Source organism: Triturus cristatus, chromosome 3_2, assembly GCF_964204655.1.
Source record: "Triturus cristatus chromosome 3_2, aTriCri1.1, whole genome shotgun sequence".
Classification (NCBI taxonomy): Eukaryota; Metazoa; Chordata; class Amphibia; order Caudata; family Salamandridae; genus Triturus; species Triturus cristatus.
Genome location: NC_140584.1, coordinates 830,365,570 through 830,387,690, shown reverse-complemented (window position 1 = coordinate 830,387,690; position 22,121 = coordinate 830,365,570). Strand labels below are relative to the sequence as shown.

General features: G+C 50.1%; 1 protein-coding gene across 2 annotated transcripts in view; it reads right to left on the bottom strand.

The window, feature by feature from the left end:
- Positions 1 to 19,948, bottom strand: part of LOC146858246 (apoptosis-inducing factor 3-like) — a 569,318-nt gene extending 549,370 nt beyond the window's left edge. Inside the window, exons 1-2 of one of the 2 annotated variants that reach the window (XM_085649066.1) lie at positions 19,498 to 19,931; positions 10,408 to 10,585 (exon numbers count right to left, since the gene is read on the bottom strand). In XM_085649066.1, the coding sequence (XP_085505192.1) occupies positions 10,408 to 10,508 (101 nt within the window). In that variant the 5' untranslated portion in view covers positions 10,509 to 10,585; positions 19,498 to 19,931. Of the gene's footprint in view, positions 1 to 10,407; positions 10,586 to 19,497 lie in introns of both variants that reach the window. The other variant, XM_085649067.1, reaches the window with a different exon arrangement.
- Between the last annotated feature and the right edge of the window lie 2,173 nt (positions 19,949 to 22,121).

Genomic DNA, 22,121 nt, shown 5'->3' with positions numbered 1-22,121 from the left:
TACTTGGGCCACGGCCCAGCCGCAGAGGAGTCTTAGTGTTTGTGTGTCCAGAGGCTGCAGATGGGTGGCGCTTCTAGGCAGCACTTCACTCCGGCCTGCTAGGGCTGGCTGTGGCACTGCAGGCAGGCTGAGCTCAGGTGAGGGCGTGATTCCGGGACCATTTGCATCTTAGGACCGGTTTTGGGGTTTCACCCCTCATCAGCCAAGATAGCTTGACTCCAGTGGCATGGAGAGCACGGGACCCATGTCTGGGCATACCCGTCCCACTCGGGGTGACAAATGCAAAAAGAACAATTGATGGACAGAACAATGTCATACATTCCCCCCAGTACAGAGATCTGGGCCTAAATCCATCGATTTTTTGCTCACCATGCCATTCCAGTATGAACCCAGCCATATGCAAATCAGTCTTCACCCTGCACTGATTTGCATATAGCTGGGTCTGAACTGAGGTGGCGAAGTGAGCTAAAGAACGATGATGTATTCAACCAAGATCTGTGACTGGGGGTGAGTGTCTGAAAAGTTTCAGCACTACGTTCATCATCTCCTTGCATTTGCTTTGTTCGCCCTAGGTTGGCAGGGTATTCCCAGACGTTGGTCCCTTGCTCACTTTGCAACTGGATACAAGCTAGCCTGGCTGATGAGGGGTGTTACCCCGAAACCAGTCCCAGGATGCTTGTTTCCAGTTCAGGGAAGGCCTGGCTTGGCAGTTCTGGTTGGACTGTTCCCATGAGGCACAGAGTCAAGACTCATTTGCATATAGCTGGGTCTGAACTGAGGTGGCGAAGTGAGCTAAAAAACGGTGATGGATTTAACCCAGATCTGGGAGTGAGTGTCTGAAAAGTTTCAGCTCTCCGTCCATCATCTCCTAGTGTTTGCATTGTTCACCCTAAGTTGGCAGGGTATGCCTAGACGTGGGTCCTTTGCCACTGGATTCAAGCTAGCCTGGCCGGTCCCAGGATGCTTGTTTCCGGTTCAGGGAAGACCTGGCTTGGCAGTCCAGGCTGGACTGTTCCTATGAGGCACAGGGTCAAGATCGATTTGCATTTAGCTGGGTCTGAACTGAGGGGGCGAAGTGAGCTAAAGAATGATGAAGGATTCAGCCAGCAGATCTGTGACGGGGGCGAGTGTCTGAAAAGTTTCAGCGCTCCGTCAATCATCTCCTTGTGTTTGCTAAGTACAGCCACTTGCTAAGCCCAAACCTTCCCTTTTCTTACATGTAAGGCACATCTCAGTTAGGCCCCTGGGCAGGGAGCACTGTATGTGAAAGGTAGGACATATACTGGTGTGTGTGACATGTCCGATAGTGAAACACAGCCAGTTTCATTTTCACTATTAAAAGGATATCTGCCCCATAGGCTAACATGAGAGTTGCTTTGCAACATCTAACAAACATAACTTTCCATTTGGACAAGATAAACAAATGGAGTTTGGGCATCCTGAACTCAGAATTTAAAGATAAGTCTTTTAGCAAAGATGATTTTTATAGTATGTGTTTGAAAATTCCACTTTTAGAAAGTGGGCATTTACTTTCTTAACCATCCAGTGAGCCTCTGCCTTTTGTGTATTCCCTGTGTGGGTTTCGAGGAGCAGGGGATGTGCACTCACACTAGACAAACACAAGGGTGTGTCCTGCCTTTCCTGGGTGACTCATAGACAGGCTGAATAGACCTGACTTCATTTATAGTGGGAGGAGTTGTCACTTGCACCCGAGTAGACTGTGACAGCCTTCCACAAAGCCGTCTCGCTCTCCTGAAGTGGACCTGGCCTGAGCCAGGCAGAACTGGTTAATGTATGCCAGTGGAACTTTGTTTGTACCAACTTCAAAGAGAAATGTGGAATAAATATTGGGGCCCTGAACCTAGAATTTTAGAACTTTTTTGGATCGAGGAACCTGCCAAGAAGAAGAGCTTGAGAAGGTGTGAGGAGAGACTACCACTTTGCTGTGTGCTTTGCTGTGTTGGCCTGCAGCAGCTGCTTCTATCTTGGGCGGAGAAAGGACTGGACAAACTTTCTGCAACTTCTTTCTGAGTGTCTCCAAGGGCTTAAAGTAGAGCTTGCCCCCAAAGACTTCAAGAGCCTCTGGGTACCAGCTTCTGGAACTGGCTGTCTCAGTTGCCAAAGAGTAAAAATCAACAAAACACTGTCCCGGCATCGCTGCCGGCTCCATGACCTGAAGGCACCGCAAAGGGCAGCGCTGCACTTCACACCGCAACCCTGGTCTAACCGACGACGACTTACGCCGCCACCGAGCCGCTGCCTGCAACCGCGACCTGTGGGCTCTTCACCGCCTCACTTCACACCGCCGGCCTAGTATCCCCTGTGACACCATTACCAACGTTGCTGCCTGCATCGTGACCCGAGGACACAGCTCGTGGAGAAAACGGAGCACCGTCCCGCTTCACACCACAGCCCTGGTCTCACTGACGCCACTGCTCCAGGCTGACCTCAAGGCTACTGCCTACATCGTGGTTTGGGGCACCGCTCATAAGTTACAAGACGCACCGGCCCGTCCCACACCGCAGCCTTGGCCAGCCGACACCATCAACTTCAGTTCGTCAGCCTACGACAGTGCCGCAGCAACGACGACAACACTGCCTGCACCATGACCTGCCACCAGCGCGACCAGCGCCGCCCCACTTTGCACTGCAGCCCTGGTCTCACCGGCGCTATCACCGAGCCGCTGCCTGCACGCCACCTGAGGGCACTGCACGCCACACCGCAGCCTCAACACCGGCGCCCCGGCATTCAAGCGCACAGAGTTCGATCTGCAACGCATGTGACTTCAAAGGCCTGACGACTCCTGCACCGACCCCCAGAACCAACCCCTGCCAACACCGGCTCTTCAGAGCTCATCGCAAGGTCCCCGATGCCCTGCATTTCTAAAAGGTACAGTTGGCGGGTCTTCACAACACCGTAGCTGGTCCGCAATGCCGCGGTTAGCCAGAACTGTTGGATTTGTTTGTTCACGAAACTGCGATAGCCCCGGACGGAGCGATCAACTTCAAGGAGCTGTTTTTAAAGTCTACCTTTGCTTTATGAGTAGTATAAATAACTGCATGTTGGAATTTAATCGGTTTGGTCTTGTTTATACAGATAAATATTGGCTATTTTTCTAAAACTGGTGGGGGTCATTTTGTAGCGTTTTCACTGCATTACTGTTGGTTATGTGCAAATGCATTACACACTGCCTCTGACATAAGCCTGACTGCTCGTGCCAAGCTACCAAGGGGGTGAGCCGGGGTTATTTTCAAAGTGTAACTCCCTTACTCTGACTAGGAAGAAGGGTCCCTACTTGGACAGGGTAACAACCTGTCAACTAGAGATCCCCATTTCTAACAGTGTTTGGTTACTTTTTACATTTCAGTGCATAGCACTAGGGTTGATAAGGTTTGCTGTTACAGCGAGAGGTCGCACAACTGACGAATCATGCACAGAAGCTACAGAGTATGTGGTCCTTCAGGCCTTCATCACATACAGAATCAGAAAATACCTGCTGTCTGCCTGCATCAAATAAGTTATTGTGTAATTTTATCAATATCATTTTGCACAGCCATTCAGTGTTTAATGAATGCAAAACACATCACATACACTCTCACCACATGCATAAACACCATGTTTATACCCATACACAACACATAAGCACACTCACACCAGGCTCAAACGAACGCTGAACACAAATACCTACACCAGAATGGCCATGTCACAGACATGCTCAAGAACACCACAGGCACTCACACTACACGTGTAAATATGTAGATCCCATATACTAGAGTCAGACAAGCACAAACATTCACTATTTGCAAGCAGTAAAAAATTGCAAGCCCCACAAGCTCTCAGTGCTCATCTCCCCTTAGCTGAATCTACCTAGAATGTATATATCACAATGACCAATGAATGAAGTCCTGAAATTAAACAATGAGCGGACTGAAGTTGTGATCTTTGAGGTGAGCTCTTCTCTGTGTGACGACACTCGCCAGCAGATCTAGGACCTACTCCCACTTCTATGCCAAGAATCTCAAGATCGTCACCAAATGCAAACTCAACATGACAGCCCAAGTCAGTGCTGTCACAACCTCATGCTTCCACACCCTAAAGACACATATCTGACCTCACCAAAAGAAGCTACATTGGTGCAGATGTTGTCACCATGTGTAATCTAGTGCATGATTATGCTGAAGCTTTTTCAGTACTTCGTGAAATGTATGCATCAGCAGTTGTTACAGGGATTGCAACTGTAGCCTTTAAGAACTCATTTTCAACACTATCTCCTGTCCTCACATCTTTAATGGGCATAAGTAGGACCCTGCTACAATGAATGAGCTGTCCTCAGGACAACCGGGAAGCCGTGCCTGCCCTGGGAGCAGGGCTTTTAATGAAATACGGAATTACTGTTTATAAATATAGGAATCAAGTGTTTCACTATGCAGTAATTTAGCACCAAGTGGGGCAATTTCTGATATTTATCTTCACAGGGATTTTTTTGCATGGTTTAAATCACAATTAAGTTTTGCACAGTGTCACACATGAAGCATGGAATGTCACACATAAACACTAGTAATGTTACACTTTAACAATCTGAAACTTGGCAGCTATGCATAAGAGGTAGTATGTGTTGCACTGTAAGACACAAGGGGCTACTGTGACCTACTTCTAGAACTGGACCTACCTCTAGAACTGGACCTACCTCTAGAACTGGACTGGACGCTGCACAACTTGCACCTGGGTCATACATGCCAACCCTCCCGATTCAGGTAGGAGACTACCGATTTCAAGGCTGGTCTCCCGCCGCCCGATTCCTGCATTCAGAAACCTGAGTCAGATTGCCGAAGGCGGGTTTGGGGGGCAGCCGAGCACCGCGAGGTCTGCCCTCCGGGCAGATTGGGAGGGGGTGGGGCCAGCCAGGAGCGGCCATTTTGTGGCCTTTGGGCTACATTGGGGATAGCTCAATTGTAGCCCAAAATGTAGAAAGGAGCCCAATGAATTTAAGGGGTTGTCGCACTGTCCCAGCCACCATTTTAGGATTGGTGACCTGGGAGCTGGGAGCGTTGTAGTGTAGGTTTTTGTCAGTTAGGCCTAGTCTGGTTCTGCGGTGTGGTTTTTCCCATCATTTCAGCTGTACTTCGTGGGAGTGCTTTAGCGGGAGCATGGCGGCTGAGGTCTATAGGGTGCTGGAGGCAATCCGCCTCCTCAGCGAAGCCGGCCGGATGGATCTGCTCTTGCCAGGCCCGTCAGGGGTATCGCGCCCGGTGAGGCGCGCGTCCGCGGTGGTGGCGGCCGCCGTGGCGGCCTGCTTGCCCCCCCCGCAAAACGTCGAAAAAGAAAGTGAGCTCACAGGGCCGCGCGGATGTTAGGAGTGCGGCCCTGGGGTTGTGACAGGCAGAGCGGGGGGCCGCGAGGAAGAGGAGGCCCGGTTTGTAGGCGGAGGGGAGCGCGTCTCCCCGCCAGGGCAGCAGGGGAGAGCCGGCCGCTCCAGGTTGCACGGAGCGGCCGCGAGTGGCAAAGGGGGAGAATTGGAGCTTGAGGAAGGGTGTGGGGAGGCCCGGGCCCTCACGGCTGGGCCTCGGCGAGGCAGACAGGAGATGCGGAGGGGGAGGGAGGCGAGCCCCTCCCCAGCCCGCATGCAGGACGAGAGGGGGCGCCCTTGTTGTGAGCAGCAGGGTGAACATGGCGAGGCAGGCCACAGGTGCAGGGAGGGTGTGGGGCTGCAAAAGGGGGGTCTGCAGGGCAGGGGGGCTGAGGCCCCGGGTTATAGTCAAGGTAGGGGGATGTGGAAGGGGAGGGAGGAGGGCCCGGAGTAAGCAATGGGGGGTCACTTAGGGGTGGCCTGGAGGGAGGCACTTTTCAGGAGCTCGAAGGGGCCGGAGGGAGCAGGGCCTGGCGCGCAGGTGTGGGCGACATGTCCCCGCTGTTGTTGGAATCGAAGGGGAGCGAGAGGGACTGGGAGGGGTTGGATGTCTTTGATTTGTAGGCGGAGGGGGTCAAGGATGCCCACGGGGAGGGGAGGTCGGCGGAGAGCCAGGGGTGGGTGGTATCCCCTTCCCCAGAGGACAGGGGGTTGGGGGTGCGGCGGACAGTGGGAGGGAGGGGTTGAGGGATCCCGGGGGAGGGGGGGGGGAGGTCGGGGAGGGGGTTGGTCTGGAGCGAGGAGGAGGGGGACGGGGAGAACGTGGGGGACGGGGTCGACCTTAGGGTGGTAGGTAAGGCGTGGGCGGCTAGGACGTTGGGTGTAGGGGTGAGGCAGAGGGGGATAGGTAGGGGGAGAAGAGTGGGGACCAGCACACCAGACCCTATGTTTATGTTGCAGGCGGCGGACCGACGCGGGGCACCAGACTTGGCAGGGTTGGGAGCGGCCCACTGGCGCCAAGGAGAAGGGAGGGCTGAGCCTCGGATGGCGTGCTCGGTACCGGCGAGGGATCCCGTCGAGGCCGGCAGAAGTAGGCCCACAGCAGGCTCGCCGGCCCCAACACCCACAACGGCCCGGGGAGCACCTTCGGAGGGGGAACGTCAAGAAAGTTGATTTGCGTGTGTGGCAGAGGGTGCAGTCGGCGCCGCCGGCCGTGAGGGCTGTCTGTTCCCAGGATGAGGAGTTGATGTATGATGAGGATAGTATGGAGGAGGGAGAGTTGAGATAAGGAGGGGGGGGGGGGAGGGCGAGTAACGCTGTGCGTAGTGTATTGCAGGTGTCACAACGCCAGGCGGAGCCCATGGGTCGGACATCGCGCTGGGAGGACAGGGTGGCCCCTCCGGGGGGAAGACCGTATGAACGGCGAGCGGAATCTCTAGCTCCAGGTAAACAGTGGCCAGTGCGGCCACTTTTCTGGTGTCGGTGGGGGGGGGGGGGGGGTGAGAGTGGGGGGGCAGGTTACGGAAAGGTACATATGTGATGGATGTTGGGGTAGGGACAGAAGACAAGGACACGGGGGCACCGGAGGGCGCAGGTAAGGCGCCCGGGGGGGGGGGGGGGAAAGGATGGCCCTGGGGTCTGCGGACAAGGAGTCGGAGGGGGGCAAAGGGGGTGACGGGTCTGGGGTGGAAAAGACTGGGTCAGGCGACGTATCGTCCAAGGAGGGAGGAGTAAAGTTGGAAAGTAAGGAGCTGAAGATAAAACGTCTGCCGTATATGGGGGTCACGAAACCTTTGGGGGCGCATTTAATGTTGTCGACCAAGGAGCGTATTTGGAAGGGAGAGTATGTGGAGATACTGAAGCTCCTGCATAGGGAGGTTAGGGTCAAAGAAGGGTCGAAAGACGAGGAATACGAATTACAGAAACGGCCGAAGCTGCCGCTTACGATAGAGAACTGGACAGCAGCGTTCCTGATTTATGCCAGCGTATACTGTGAAAAGTTCCCGGAGAGGTCGGTGGCCATGTTTAAATACATGGACGTGGTTAGAAAGGCCCAGAATACTGGGGGGGGGGGGGGGATATGCCTTGGCTCAGTATGATGGGGAGTTTAGGGCTCGCATGGCATGGGACCCTGAGGCAAAATGGGGTGAGCTGGACTCAGACCTGTGGCAGCATACGATGAGTTTAGCTGGGTCGGGAAGACCATTTTTACAGCCAGTGGGCTGCCCATAGTGTATCAGCCCTTTCAGGGCCGCCCCACCCGAGGAGGGGTGGGAGGAGTGGGGAGAGGACAGTCTGGATCCAAAGGGACCTGTTGGGACTATAATAAGGGTCCCTGCACACGGGAGTACTGTAGGTTTCGCCACGAGTGCTCGGGTGTGGAAAGAGCGGGCATGCCTTGGTCAAATGTTGGGGAGGTCAGTGTCAGGGTCAGCAACAGGGGGGGACAAGGACAGGCTGGGGGGTTCCGATATGGGTCCCAGCAACAGCCCGCGGGTGGTCGAGGGGCCAAAGAGTCTGGGCCAAAGGGCTCATACGCCAGTTAGGAGGGACACTTTGATCGCAGCCCTGCGGGGATATCCGGACGCGGTTGCTGTGGACCATTTGTGGGGGGTGGGGGGGGTTTCTAGAGGGGTTTGGCCTGGGGTACGAAGGACCGAGGACACGACGATGGGCAGACAATCTGAAGTCGGCAAAGAAGCACCCCGAGGTGGTGCAAGATAAATTAGACAAAGAGGTACGCGAGGGCCACATGGCCGGATCCTTTGAGGATTGGCCGCTAACAAATTTGATTGAGTCACCCATTGGAGTGGTGCCAAAAAAGGTGCAGGGGCAGTTTCGCCTCATAACGCATCTGTCGTAGCCCGAAGGTGGCTCGGTAAATGTTTTTTTTGAAGAGAAAGAGGCAACAGTGTCATATTCATCAGTTGACGCAGCCATGGCACTAGTAGTGACCGCGGGTGCAACGGCCATGATAGCAAAGTGCGACATTAAGACGGCTTTCCGGCTGCTTCCAGTCCACCCAGACGATTGGGCCTTACTGGGGCTCCAGTTTAACGGGCGCTAGTACGTGGACAAAGCATTGCCGAAGGGCTGTTCTATGTCCTGGGCACTGTTTGAATGTTTCGGTACGTTCCTTCAATGGCTATTCAAAGCACAGATGGGTCACCAAGGAGTAACACACTACCTGGATGACTTTTTCTTTGGGGGCACCCCAGGCTCCGCGGACTGCCAGAAGGCGCTGGACAGGTTCCAAGAGATCATGGGGGAATTGGGCTTGCCGCTGGCACCGGAAAAGACGGTGGGGCCTTGTACGGCACTTTCGTTTGTAGGAATTGAATTGGACTCTGAGGCGATGGAGGCACGCCTACCGGCAGACAAAAAGCAGCGAATGCTGGAGCTGCTGGCAGCTATGTTGGCACGACACAAAGTCACAGTGGCAGACATACAGGTGATTTTGGGTCATCTGAACTTTGCATGTAGGGTGGTGAGAGCAGGGCGGACGTTTTGTAGGCGACTGGGCAGAGCACTGGCGGGACGGAAACCTCCGCATCATCACGTGCGTCTGTCAGCAGGGGTGAGGGAGGACCTGAAGATGTGGCAGTTCTTTTTACTGAACTTCAATGGCGTACCAATGATGTAGGAGGACGACATGGTCTGGGATGTGCAGATCTTTTCTGACGCGGCAGGTAGCGAGGGATTTGGACTGTACTGGCAGGGGAAATGGAGCGCAGAACAGTGGCCTCCTGAGTGGGCGGGAGGGGGAAGAAGTATTGCGTTTTTGGAGTTCTTCCCGCTAGTGGTGGCGATATCACTGTGGGGGAGGGGGTGGGGGGGAGGGGGGGGGTAAAAAAAAAAAAAAAAAAAAAAAAAAAAAAAAATCGCTGGCTCACAAACGGGAAACGTTCCGAGTAGATAACATTGCGAATTGGCAGTCTGCAAGGGATGTGCAAGTTTTGAAGCTGGTAAGGGTGTTTGTGCTGGGCTGTTTGCGGCATGATGTTGCCTTTCGCGCAGTGCATGTGCCAGGAGTGGACGATGACATCGCTGATGCTTTGTCTCGTTCGCAGTGGGGGAGATTCTGTGGGCTAGCCAAGGACGCAGACAGGACCCCAGCCAGCATGCCGCAGCATTTGTGGTACGCAGGCAACACAGGATGTTGCAGCTGGTTCAAAGTTCTCTGGCGCAATCAACGAAGGTGGCATACACAGTGGCGTGGACTGAGTTTTTAGGCTCTGGGGCAAAGCGTCGGGTTTCACTGGCAGGGCGGCAGGAAAATGTGATACAGTTTATACTGTCTGTGATAGAAAAGGGTCTCACGAGGGTGACGATAGCGGGTAAATTGGCAGGGATCGCGTTCATGGGAAAGCTTTTGTGGGGTTACGCGCCGTCGGCGGGGGAAATAGGATCGCATATGTTGGAGGGGTGGGCCCGAGAGTGTGGACGGGTGGCTCGTACCAGGAATCCACTATCGTGGGATCTGCTGGAGAGGGTTTTGCGGACTTTGCCACGGGTGTGCAGGGATGACTCAGAGCTTTGCCTTTTTGCCACGTTGATGTCGTGGATGTTTTTTTTTTGTTTTGCTTTTTCCTCATATGACCTCCTTAGCTACTGCCACCTCTCGACCTGTCCCACCACTGGCGCAGATAACTAATTGGTGGTACTTAGTCTCAGCTGAAGTATTCCAAACAGGGAGATACCCGTTTATACTCCACTTGAGCTGATTCAGAGATTTTAATCATTGGAAGTTTTCCTATACTCAGAAGTAAACTTAGGTGACCCAGAAAAACTAATCAAGAAGGGTCATCCAAACAATTCCAAAACAGCCCAATGTCAGGCCTTCCCCTGAAAACATTAGCCCTCTGATCTACAGCTCGGTAATACTTAACAGAATTCCACCAATCATTCCAACTAGGAGAGATTTCCTGACGCCACAAGATACAAATCTCTCTCCTGGCCAACAAAATCAGATAGAATACCAATTTATGTTGGGGACCAAGGTGATCTCTTATCCCACCCGTCCTGGGCACAAAACCAAAGAGAATAAGAGTTGGGCTTACCTCCACCTCCGCACCCATGACCCTGCAGATAGTCTTAACCACATCCGACCAGAAATCGTGTAACTTGGGGCAAGACGCAAATATGTGGACATCATCCTCATTCTGGAAACCACACCTCCAGCATTTAGCTTCTCCTTCAGCCTTCAAATTGGAGATTTTAAGAGGGGTCCAGTATATCCTATGGAGTGTGAAGAAATGATTTCTCCTGAGTGCAGCAGATTTAACCACAGAATAAAGCAGGTCATTAGATACCTGCCACAACTCTTTCCAGTCCTAGCTAGGCAAGTAGTTCTCCCAGGTCTGGTAAGGCTTTTCCATCCCTCGTTCTACTGCAGCCAGCAGATAAATGTACCATAAAGCAACTTCTTTCTTCCTTGGGATCTGGTTTTACAGGTATCTTTTCATGGAATTATCCTCACAACACAACCAATTTTGTGATCTACACCATGAAGAAATCTGATAGTATATAAATCTGGACAAGGTTCCATTTGTAATATGGTTCCAGACATCCCAAGAATGACATATACTGTCCACTACCAAGTCCCCCCAATGAAGGACTCCTGCCGCTATCATAGGCTGAGCTAAGGCGTCCAAAAGGCCCTCTGGAGTTCCAGGTGAGTCCCACACCGGCGCCCATTTACTATAATAAGAGAGCCCCAAACAATTTCGACAATCTGACCAAAGCTTGGCCGCCATACCTAGCGTCTTCAGACGGACCTTTTTATAAACTTTTGGAGAGCCAAATTTATACATAAAACCATGCTCCCCCAGACCCACCAGCATGGCTTTGAACATATTGCCGATTAATGAACTATCCGGAGTATGCAATAGCATCCTGACATTTTTCAGCTGAGAGGCCCAACAGTAGAGCTGGAAGTCTGGTAGACCCATACCACCCTGTGTTAGTTTGCGCCTAAGTTTTTTCCAGGACAGCCTAATCCCTTTTCCTGCCCAAATAAAACAAGAGATCCTGCCCTGAATTTTAAGAATCTCAGCTCTTGGGAATTCTAATGGAATATTATTAAAAAGATAAGTATACTTCGGAAGAATACACATTTTGGCCAAATTAACCCGACCATAGTGAGAAATAGGAATGTTCTGCCATCTTTTTAGAAGAAGCTCAACTTCCTTAGAAACTCTGTCTAAATTAACCTTTGGGATTTTCATGGGATCTTGAGTTATTATTATTCCAAGATATCTAAGTTCTGTTGCATATGGCTCAGCCTGATTAACAATATTCCAAGCCATAACCTCAGTCTTATCTTTATTTATTTCATAACCCGAGAATTTCCCAAAGGTTTGAGTTTCAAATATAAGTTCATGTACGGTGATATCCACATTAGAAGAGAAGACAACTAAATCGTCCGCATACAAGGCTAATTTCCTAATATACCCACCAAATTCAAAAGGAACAATTTTTTTATTTGATCTTAAGCTCTGAGCCAAAGGCTCCATATACATATCAAATAAACGTCGATCCGTGACTTAATGGCAAGGAGCTTACCACAATTCTCCCCTTGGTCAAACTCAGGCATTTTACTTATCTCCCACTTTTGATGTAAGATTTCTTCTGTCTTAAGTTTAAATTGTAACTGCCGCTCCTCCACTCTCTTTACCCAATATTCTTTCTCTGAATCATCATAAGGTCTGGCTTTCAGGTCAGCTTCAGCCCCCGCTATCTATTGTTCTAAATTAACCAATTCTTCCCTCTCTGACCTGGCCCATCCAATTACCGCCCCTTTTAATAGCCCCCTCAACCAGGCCTTGAAGGCATCCCAAACGATATGTTGGGGGGCAGACCCTGAATTATTATGAAAAAAGGTGTCAGTTTCAGACTTCAAGAGGCCCGGGGTAGAAGATAGCAGGAGAAACCTCCTATTTAATGTCCATCTCCTTAAAGAATGGTCCAGGGGAAAGTCGAGTTTAAAGACCATAGCTCCGTGGTCCAATAAATGAATAGGCAGATATTTAATTAAGCTCACCTTATGAGCTTCCGCATGATCCATAAATACATAGTCTATCCTGGAATAATGGGAGTTCTTTTACTATGAAAGGAATACTCCCTAACCTCTCCATGTTTTTTTCTCCACAAATCACATAGATTAAAATTTCTCAAAATATTCAACAGATGAGCTTTAACCCGAGGGGCTGCTATATGAGTTCGGGGAGAAGACCTGTCAAGCTTATTGTCTAAAAGTACGTTGAAATCGCCAGCCAAAATCAAAGGGGCATCAAAGTCCGCGAGGGCCAAGCAGAGATTGTACAAGGGGGAAATATCATCTTCATTAGGCCCATAGTAACTTACTAACGTATATTTAACCCCTTTAAATTTGATTTCAACTATAGTCCAACGTCCTCTATTATTTACCTGGGACTTAGTAAACTCGACTCCCAAGTTAGCTTTTAATATTATCGCAACCCCCTTAGAGCAGTACTGCTGGTCCGAAGCAATGATTTATCCACCCATTTTTGTTTTCCGAATAGTGCATTACACTCTGCGAGGAAGAGATGGGTCTCCTGGATCAGGAGCAGTTTAACTGAGCTATCTCTTAAATATTGAAGAATCAGGCGTTGCCTTCTTCTGACTCTCAAACCATTAATATTCCAACTAAGACACTCGAGATATTGATTCCCATCACGGGCAGACCTACCCCCATCATAGAACATGTTCCACCCTATGCAGTTGCTACTGGAAGTTGTAATGTCACATGAATTTAATATTTTTATTTTTTCCCAATGCTCCCCACCAAACTCTGTGAAAAACCCCATTAACCCCCATCACCACCCAACTACCCCAACCCCCCCACGGAAACGCTCCTAAACTACCAATTGGCAATAAATATTGCCTATTGAGCCGAGGGCCCATAGCCTAGCTTCTTATATGTAAGAGAAAAAAAAAAATATCATAACGGATTCTAAAAGGAAGCATCTTGGACCTGAGGCTTAATACCTCTTGAGCATTGTCCTTCACCTCATGACTCAGTTCCCCAACTTTTAGTTCTAAATCTTCCATCCAGTGGGTGAGTGCCAGAAAATATTCTTATAAACTAGTACAGGTATCTTGTATTTTTTTCTGATTCGACTCCGAGGTAGAAAAACGAGCCCCGATTTCCAGAGTTAGCTGTTTTACCAACCCCTGTACTGTTTCAGCACTTTGAGCAACCTCCTCCACTGGCGTAGAACCCACCTCTTCAAGCTCTTTTTGTCTGTCCACCCCAGATGATACAGGCATAACGCTCAGAGGGGCGAAACGATTAGAAAGTATAATAGATGGGTCCACCCCACTGTTTACCTCTACGGTGGTTGTAGACTCAAGACTGTACAGAGTCTATACTGCCCTGTAGATTAGCCATGAAGTAGGACCGAAGTGAGGGGGCTACCTTTATGGGAACTGAGTTCTTATTCTTCTTGCGGCTCTTTGCTGGAGTAGGCTTTCCGGGTTTATTAGGTTTGCTGGATAGCTGTCTCTGATTAGAATTCTGTCTAGATTCGCCTTTACAGATCTCAGAGATTCGATGAGGCTGTACTAGCGGAAGATCTGTCCATAAAATGTTACGCGATCTTAACTTATACCTCCTTCCCCGAGACAACTCAGTGGCTGAACTGGAAGAAGGAATAGAGGAGGCGGAGGCAATAGTATTAGAGGTAGTAGTGGCGGTAGTGGGGGTAGTAGTAAAGCTTAAACAACCTGGGGTATCAGAAAACTGTGAATTTAACTGTCCCTCCCCGACGGCTCCAGAGGAACCGAGTTGTCGGCCAGGTTGCTTAATAACTACCTCCATGGAGCAATGGGGAAATACAGATCTTAAATTTGTGCCCCGATTTATCTGCTCCCTCAGAGAGACAGAGATGTCATGAAAGGAGGCCAAACTCAGTCTTAACACCACCCTTGGACCTGTACAAGGCTCAGAGGATGAACCTTAGTTAATGCCAAGCCTAATACCAGGGGTGCTGATACAGCTAATATTGCACCGAACACGACGATGCTCTGCAAGTTCACCAGCTGCCCTGAAAAACATGATGCCAGGAATATCATACATTAAAGCTCGGGAAAAAAGGACAGTACCGTAATGAGACGTCTAGGGCTTAATTACTTTAACCTTAGTGCCCAGGTCTCACTTGTCTTAAGCTGTTACTGTGGTGCTCTGGGTATTTATACAGTTCAAAAAAAAAAAAAAGCTTACCAGCATTTCCCCCCCTCCTTCTCCTCCTCTCACCGTCAGCAGCCTGCCCCAGCTTCACCTCCAACGTTTCCCCCCTCCCCTCTCCAATCAGCACATCACCGGGAGGCCGTAGGAGACCAAACAGAGGGCGAAAGCGGGAGCAGTGAGAGAACTCCGAGATGTCCAAACAGCAAAGACAGCACACAGAAAACAGAAGGTGAGCCAAAACCTGCACCGCCGGTTCCCCCCGAGCGGCCGCCACAACCAAGCGCCGGGAACGCAGAGAAGCCAGGAGGCAATACGGCAGATGCCACCGGAAGACCGGGGCAGCCCGCAAATCCCTCTGGTGGCAGTCCGCCCGACTGCCCGGCCCACAAAGCACAAGAAAAGACAGGGCACGATCAAATAAGTCCAAGATGCATTATATGCATCACGCGCTTCACAGTGTATTTTCAACAATGAATCGCAGTGAATCAGGTGCCTATCCGCATGATACGAAAGGAGCTAGCTAGGGCGCACGGCTTGCGACCGGCTTCCTAGCTGGATGTTTTTCGGGACGTTTCGGGTTTCGGAGTTGTTGGGTTCCAAATGGATGGAGGGGTTGTTATGGACCGAGGTTTCCCTCCAGGGGAACAGGGTCTGCCTGTGGCTGAGGAAATCGGAAACGGATCAGAGGGGCGGGGGACGTTGGGTCTCTTTACAGGCAGCCGATTTAGGTTTGACCTGCCCATATAGGTGGGGGAGGAGATGGAAAGCCTTTGCCGCAGACAAGCGGGGATTAGTTTTCAGGCATTCGATGGTCGGGTGGCGAAGGGGACCCAGCTGTTGGTGGTATTGCGGAAGGGTTTAGCCCAGCTGGGGTTGAACTCACTCGTTCAGGATTGGGGCGGCGTCCGAAGCAAGCAATAGGGGTTGGGGGCGTAGGGACATAATGAGATTGGGTAGGTGGTCCTCCGACTGTTACCAGCGTTATATGCGCAGCGCTCCCGGCCCATTGTAGCACGGTTATGTGTTTTCCCTGTGTTCATTCCTGTTTTTCGTTTCAGGTTCCGTGATGGGTCCCCTCGCCAGGGAAATGGCCATTTGGATCGTGGGTCATTCTTTCGTGAAATGGGCCCAGGTCCAGGCACGCACCAGCTATTTCGGTGAGAACCTGGGTTTTAACAAATAACGTTTCAATGTTTGTAGGAAAGGGAGAGGGGGAATGCTCTGGAAAGAACTTTTGCAAGTGTCACCTCGGTGAAAATGATATGGTGAGGGAGACAGGCTTGGCACTGATGAGGTGTATGAAAAGCGATTTGGACATGATCAAGCGGCAGTGGTCAGGGTGCGCAGTTGTGTGGACGGAATTTGTGCCGCGTAGGGTTTGGAGGGGTGCTGTGTATCCAGGGGCCGTGGACAAGGCTAGGAGAAAGGTTAATGTGGAGATGGTGCGTTTTTGCCGCCAGCTGGGTTTTGGCAGAATTCGTCATAGAGACATTAGGTACGACACGCCAGAGTTTTTTCAGGGGGATGAGGTCCATTTGTCCAGGATAGGCATGGACCTGTATTTGTTGGAGTTGCGAGAAGTACTTGCCAGAATGTTGGGGGTGCGTAGGAGCTGAACGGGAAATTGTCTGGACGGCCGTCAAAGGGTGGGGGTCTGGGGAGTGTTAAGGGGGCAGGGGCTAGGGAGCAGGAAAACAGGGAGGCGGCATTTCCGCCTACGCTCCCGCCTTTTCCTGGGTGGCGGGGTTGTTTGGAAGTTGGCAAAGTTTGGCTGGAGTTTTGTAGTTTCTTGTTAAGTTTGGGGACTTTGTGAACAGGAGCAGGGAAAGGGTAAACAGGCAGAAGGTTTACATTACAGGTTTGTTAGTTACAGTTGCATAAAGGAAGGTAGGATTTTAGGTCAGGGGAGGTTAGGATTTAGAAATGCTATAAGGTACGATTGTGTAATATTAGTGTTATGGAAAGTTATTTATTGTATGTTGCAGGGTGGGGGTTTATGATGTGGGGATCGTAGGGGTGGGGGGGAACAAGGGGTCAGGTAGTTTATGTTTAGAGAGGTTTTAGTTTTGTAAAGCAAAGTGCCAGGGTTAATAAAATTGTGATATGCACCTGTTTCAATAAAGCGGCTTTTTTCACACAAAAAATGGGTGTCGGTGTGGCTTCCCCCCCCATCCCTCCCAAGGAGGGTTTGGGGGGCAGCCGAGCACTGTGAGGTCTGCCCCCGAGCAGATTGGGAGGGGGTGGGGCCAGCCAGGAGCAGCCATTTTGTGGACTTTGGGCTACATCGGGGATAGCCCAATTGTAGCCCAAAATGTAGAAAGGAGCCCAATGAATTTAAGGGGTTGTTGAACTGTCCCAGCCACCATTTTAGGTTTGGTGACCTGGGAGTGCTGTAGTGTAGGTTTTTGTCCCCGCCCTCCCTCCCTGGGCTTGGGTGTTTTTGTGGGAGGCAGTCAGAGCAGGTTTTTTCCCTGGAGTAGTTTTGTTGGAACAGGTTCGTAGGGGTGGATATATTGGAGACTAGTCACTTGGAACAGGTGCTGTTGGGGTTGTTTGGAAGTTGGCCAAGTTTGGCTGGAGTTTTGAAGTTTCTTGTTAAGTTTGGGGAGTTTGTGAAAAGGAGCAGGGACAGGGTAAACAGGCAGAAAGTTTACATTACAGGTTCGTTAGTTACAATTGCATAAAGGCAGGTAGGATTTTAGGTCAGGGTAGGTTAGGATTTAGAAATGCTATATGGTAAGATTGTGTAATATTAGTGTTCTGGAAAGTTATTTATTGTATGTTGAAGGGTGGGGATTTATGATGTGGGGATCGTATGGGGTGGGGGGGCAAGGGGTCAGGTAGTTTATGTTTAGAGAGGTTTTAGTTTTGTAAGGCAAAGTGCCAGGGTTAATAACATTGTGATATGCACCTGTTTCAATAAAGCTGCCTTTTTCACACACAAAATGGGTGTCGGTGTGGCTTGCCCCCCCCCATCCCTCCCAATCATGATCTGCTGGAACAAACGCTTCCGGAAGATTGCCTCTGCTTCAATATAGATCAATGGGGAAACTACATTCTCCCATAACTTTTTTTTTTTTTTTTTTTTTATCTGCCAGCTGCCTGTTCTGAAAAAGCAGGTGCCGAGTCGGGTCCCTATCGGGCTCTCCATTTTTGCCCTTATCCTCAAGAGTGAGAAATAAATCTTAACTCTGATGCAATGTCACCCTTCATTCACTGCCTTTGGTGTAACTTCAGAGAGACTTGTTATAGTTCTTTCACAGTCTCATTTCAGAGCTGAAGCATTCTCAATATTCAATACAACGAAGCCATAGCTGTTGCTTATTTATCTTATGCAACTAACAACCACTGGCAAAGCCAATAGTCCTGGGTTGTTTTAAGTGTAATGTTACTTGTTGTATTACAAATCTGGAAGCAAAAACAGAAGCGTAAATTACCAGTCAGGCGGCATACTCAGATTTTTAACTTTTGTGATTTTAAACCACGCCCTAATTAGATCGTCCACGCCCCTTTTAGAGACCCCTCCCCCTAACCCTCCAGTTTGTTTCATCCCACTTAAAGCCCTGTTGGCATCTATGCTGGGTATGTGCACAGCAGTGCACATACCCAGCACTTTAAATGGGCCGGTACTCACCGGTACTGAGTACCGGCACTTCTGAATTTTCTGGCCCTCAGTACCGGCACTTCTCATTCGCCAGGGAGAGTACCGGTACCCTAGTAGATGGCACTGCAGGCTCCAGTTATTTATCTCCTCTAGCACAGGGCAGATGCCGCTCTGCTTCTCAGGAGCTTGTAAGAGCGCCAAGCCTCATGCTGAGTCCCTGCTGGAGATTCCAGCAGCGCCCATGTGAATGGCCTGAGCCTGCAGGGGGCAGAGGGCTTACCATGCGTCACGCTGTGACTAACAGTGCAGGGTCTAGACAGACCCTTCACTGTCGATCATGTGCCCGAGGACTATTCTGCTGAAAGTGCTTTAGCCTCACCCCGCCCCTCTCCATCAGGTGTGTAAATGGGTTGGGACGGGCAGTCAGTCAGGATATTGATTGCACTGGCTATTCTAAAGCAGTGACAGCCCAACAAAATCCTCTGCCTTCGCCAAAGCCGGTTTTCTTTTCATCTTTTTGTTCAGGACAGGAGCTGCTTCTCTTTGTGGACGGAAGGAGTAGGGATGAATGTAAAGACATGAGGTGATTTGAGTTTTGAAATCATGAATCGTCTCAGAAATTGTATTTTAACACACATTTCTGTAAAGTCAAATCTGGTGCATTTCTTAACTTTAATTTTCCAGACGGCAAATTTAGGGGATGAGTGCAGCATGGAGGGGTTAACAGGAGACAAGTACGGAAAAACCAGGGAGAAAATGTAAGACTTGTGGAGAGTAAGCAAAATAGGAGCAGAACTAGTCAGAAGTTTATAGGCTGGGTGAAGATTAGAGGCAAGTGGAGATAAAAGGGAGAGAATTAGGACACTCAGTAGATTTTAGAGGGAATGTGGAGAGATGGAGCGTGTGCGTGTACGCTTGAGAGCATATAGTATTGTGCCACATAACAGCATGGCATTAAGCAGCAGCAAATATTACGGAACGATAAACTGTTAACATATCATCCTTTTTGGGTTTCATTTTGTGTAATGAGTTAACCTGTTTTGGTTACATAAACACATTTCTCATGTGTTTTTCATAGTTGCTGCGACTGATATAGAAGTCATTAGGTATCGTCATATGTTGCCCTAAGCACCGCCCCTTGCCCCGCCCACTCACCATGCCTCTAGCTCATATTAATGAGTACCTGCACTTATTTTTTCCCATTTAAAGCACTGGTGCACAGGCATCATCTCCAGAGGTTCCACTGTTTTGTCATCGGTCATTTAAAAGATCCGCTGCCCGACAGCCTGGACACACGCAGTCAGGAGAGACTGAAACCTGGAAATTAGAACTCACCGTTGTTCACAGACTGTATGTATGCCCTGTGCCTGTACAGGCCTGCTGCCAGTTCCACAGGCCTGGTTTTCTTCTCAGTGTCTTTGCGGTTCGGCCTCCCAGTTTTGCGTTGGCCTGCTTCCAGCTACCTGTAGCATCTCCAGGACCTGGATGCTTGGTAAACCTTCCAACAAGACGAGCGTTTACAGCTTGTTTAACGCTGAGCGTCTCCCGTTAAAGTCTTTTGTCTCTGTTCATTACTTCTCCCACCTTCCTCTATGCTCTCTGTCGGTGACACTTCTGGGATTAGAGACTCGTAGCACCTGAGCATCGTCCTATACTTCTCTTCGAGTTAAATAGGAGCCGTCGCCTGCCATGGGGCCGCCCTGTACGCACGCACGCACGCGCACGCGCATGCATGCATGCACGCTCGCACGCACGCCCGTCCGCCAACTGTGCTTGTACCAGAATCATCGTGAGTCAGCTAAAAAGCTGCTCGAGGGTTGTGGCTCCGGGAGCGGCTTTCCTGCAGGCAGAGCTGTTTAGCTCCGGCAGGACACCACATTGCGATGCCATGTCGCCCTCGGCCGCAGCCAGGTTGTATAATTACACGCCAGCGTTCTGTGGTTTCAGGTTTCTTTCATTGTCCGACCAGCTCGCTCCCCAGACTCCAGGTTTTGGCGACTGGTTATTTTACCTGTTCTAGCAGGTGGTTGTTATTCCTGCTCGAGTTCATTGTAGACACTAGGCTGCATTCACTCTTCCAGTTGCACGCACTCGTTCGCTGTATGACAGTTGCATTTTCTGCCCCCAACGGAAGTTCCATTCTTTGCTCTGACTGCACCACCCATAGTGCCTATATAGTCAACCCTCCCCACCTTTGCAGAACCTAGCATGCAATTGGAATAAATAAATCACACAACACATTTCTGTTGGGAAAAGTTTGCTTCAGGTTTATTCCATACTAAAGTATGCCAACGTGGTGGGTGCCAGATGGGTGGGGGCAGGTATAAATACCTCACCTCTGCGCGTTGGAAGTGAAGCGGCCGGCTCGCCGGGTTCGGGGACTCCTCCCTGGTGTCCCCTCAACTAGAGGGGTGGCGGTGTGCCTAATGTGGCATGGAGGTGGTCGCCCTTTTGAGGTGGCCCACTGCATGAGCCACGGGCAGCCTCATTCTGTGCACTGGCTCCATGTAACATTAGCTGCCCACGCAAGATGTAGTCTCTTTCTTGGCTAAACTGAATGTGTACTTCATCTCCTTAACGCAGATTCAAATGAGGCACAAGTTCTGTTTTTAGATTTGGCTGAAGGTTTGAGTCTCTGACTTCGCTGCAGGTTCTAATCTCTACGTGATGATTGCTCATTTAACACTGCCTGCAGATTCACCCCCTGCTCAAGTTGAAACTCCCCACTGGGAAAAGTTAGAACATTGCATTTGTGTGTGAGCACACAAGAGCCTAAGCGGTGGGCCCTAGGTAGCCCCATGGGCAGGGTGCAGTGTATTTAAAAGGTAGGACATGTGGTTTTAAGTTTTACATGTCCTGGTAGTGAAAAACTGCTAAATTCATTTTTCACTGCAGCAAGACCTAACTCTCCCAAAGGTTAGCATTGGAGCTGACTTGTAACACTGTACAAGTGTATTTTCCAATTGGGAACAGATGGAAAATTGGAATTTGGTGTCTCTGGACTCACAATTGAAAAAAACACATCTTTTAGTGAAGTTGGTTTTTAAGTTGCAGGTCTGAAAATGCCACTTTTAGAAAGTTGGCATTTTCTTACTTAACCATTCTGTGCGTCTGGCTTTCCCTAGAATACACGGCTAGGTTGGATGACAGTTGGGCTTTGTGAATTCACTCTAGAAAGTCGCACACAAAGGGAGCTGAGGTGTGCCCTGCATATCCTGATGCCTATCACAAGACTGATGAGTCTTCGTGAGGTAGAGTGGTGGGAGGATTTGACACTTGCACCTGAATAGGGCTGGGCCTGTCCCTTTGCAAAGAGCTGCTTACCACCCTGTAGTGTGTCTGGAGCTAGTACCAAGAAGAGCAGGGTCTTGTGTCATACCAAGACCTTTCTGTGAAGTATCCCTACCCCAATTAGTTAAAATTGGTCTCAGTACTTGACCTCTGACACCACATACTTGCAACATTTTTGGACTGAGGACATTCTGCCAAGAAGAAGAGCTATTATGCGGCCAGGAGGGACTGCCACTTTGCTGCTTGCTTTGCTGTGTTGTCCTGCTGCTTTTGTCTTTGGAGTGAGAGAACTGAAGTTTGCTCTCTTCATCCTGCTTTCTAAGATTCTCCAAGGGCTTGAGTTGAAGTTGCTTCCTGTTTGAAGTCTCAGTGCCATCAAAGACTTCACCTGCTTTTCTACTGAGAGCCCTACTCTGCCAAGTGGTGTCAAATCCAGTTCCTGGGCTCTTGGAAGTGAGTTAGCTGTTCTAAGCAAGAAGAAACCAATACATCGACTTTGAGCGTGACTTCGAAGCAAGTGCCGCTTTTTGACACCGCGCTCCTGCCTGCACCAGAGCCATGGTCCCTGCTCAACACATAGACTGCGACTTACAATGCAGGCATGACATCGCCGCAGAACCTTTAAAGAGCCACTGTGCCTTGCAACGTTCTGGGCGTCAACAGCTCAA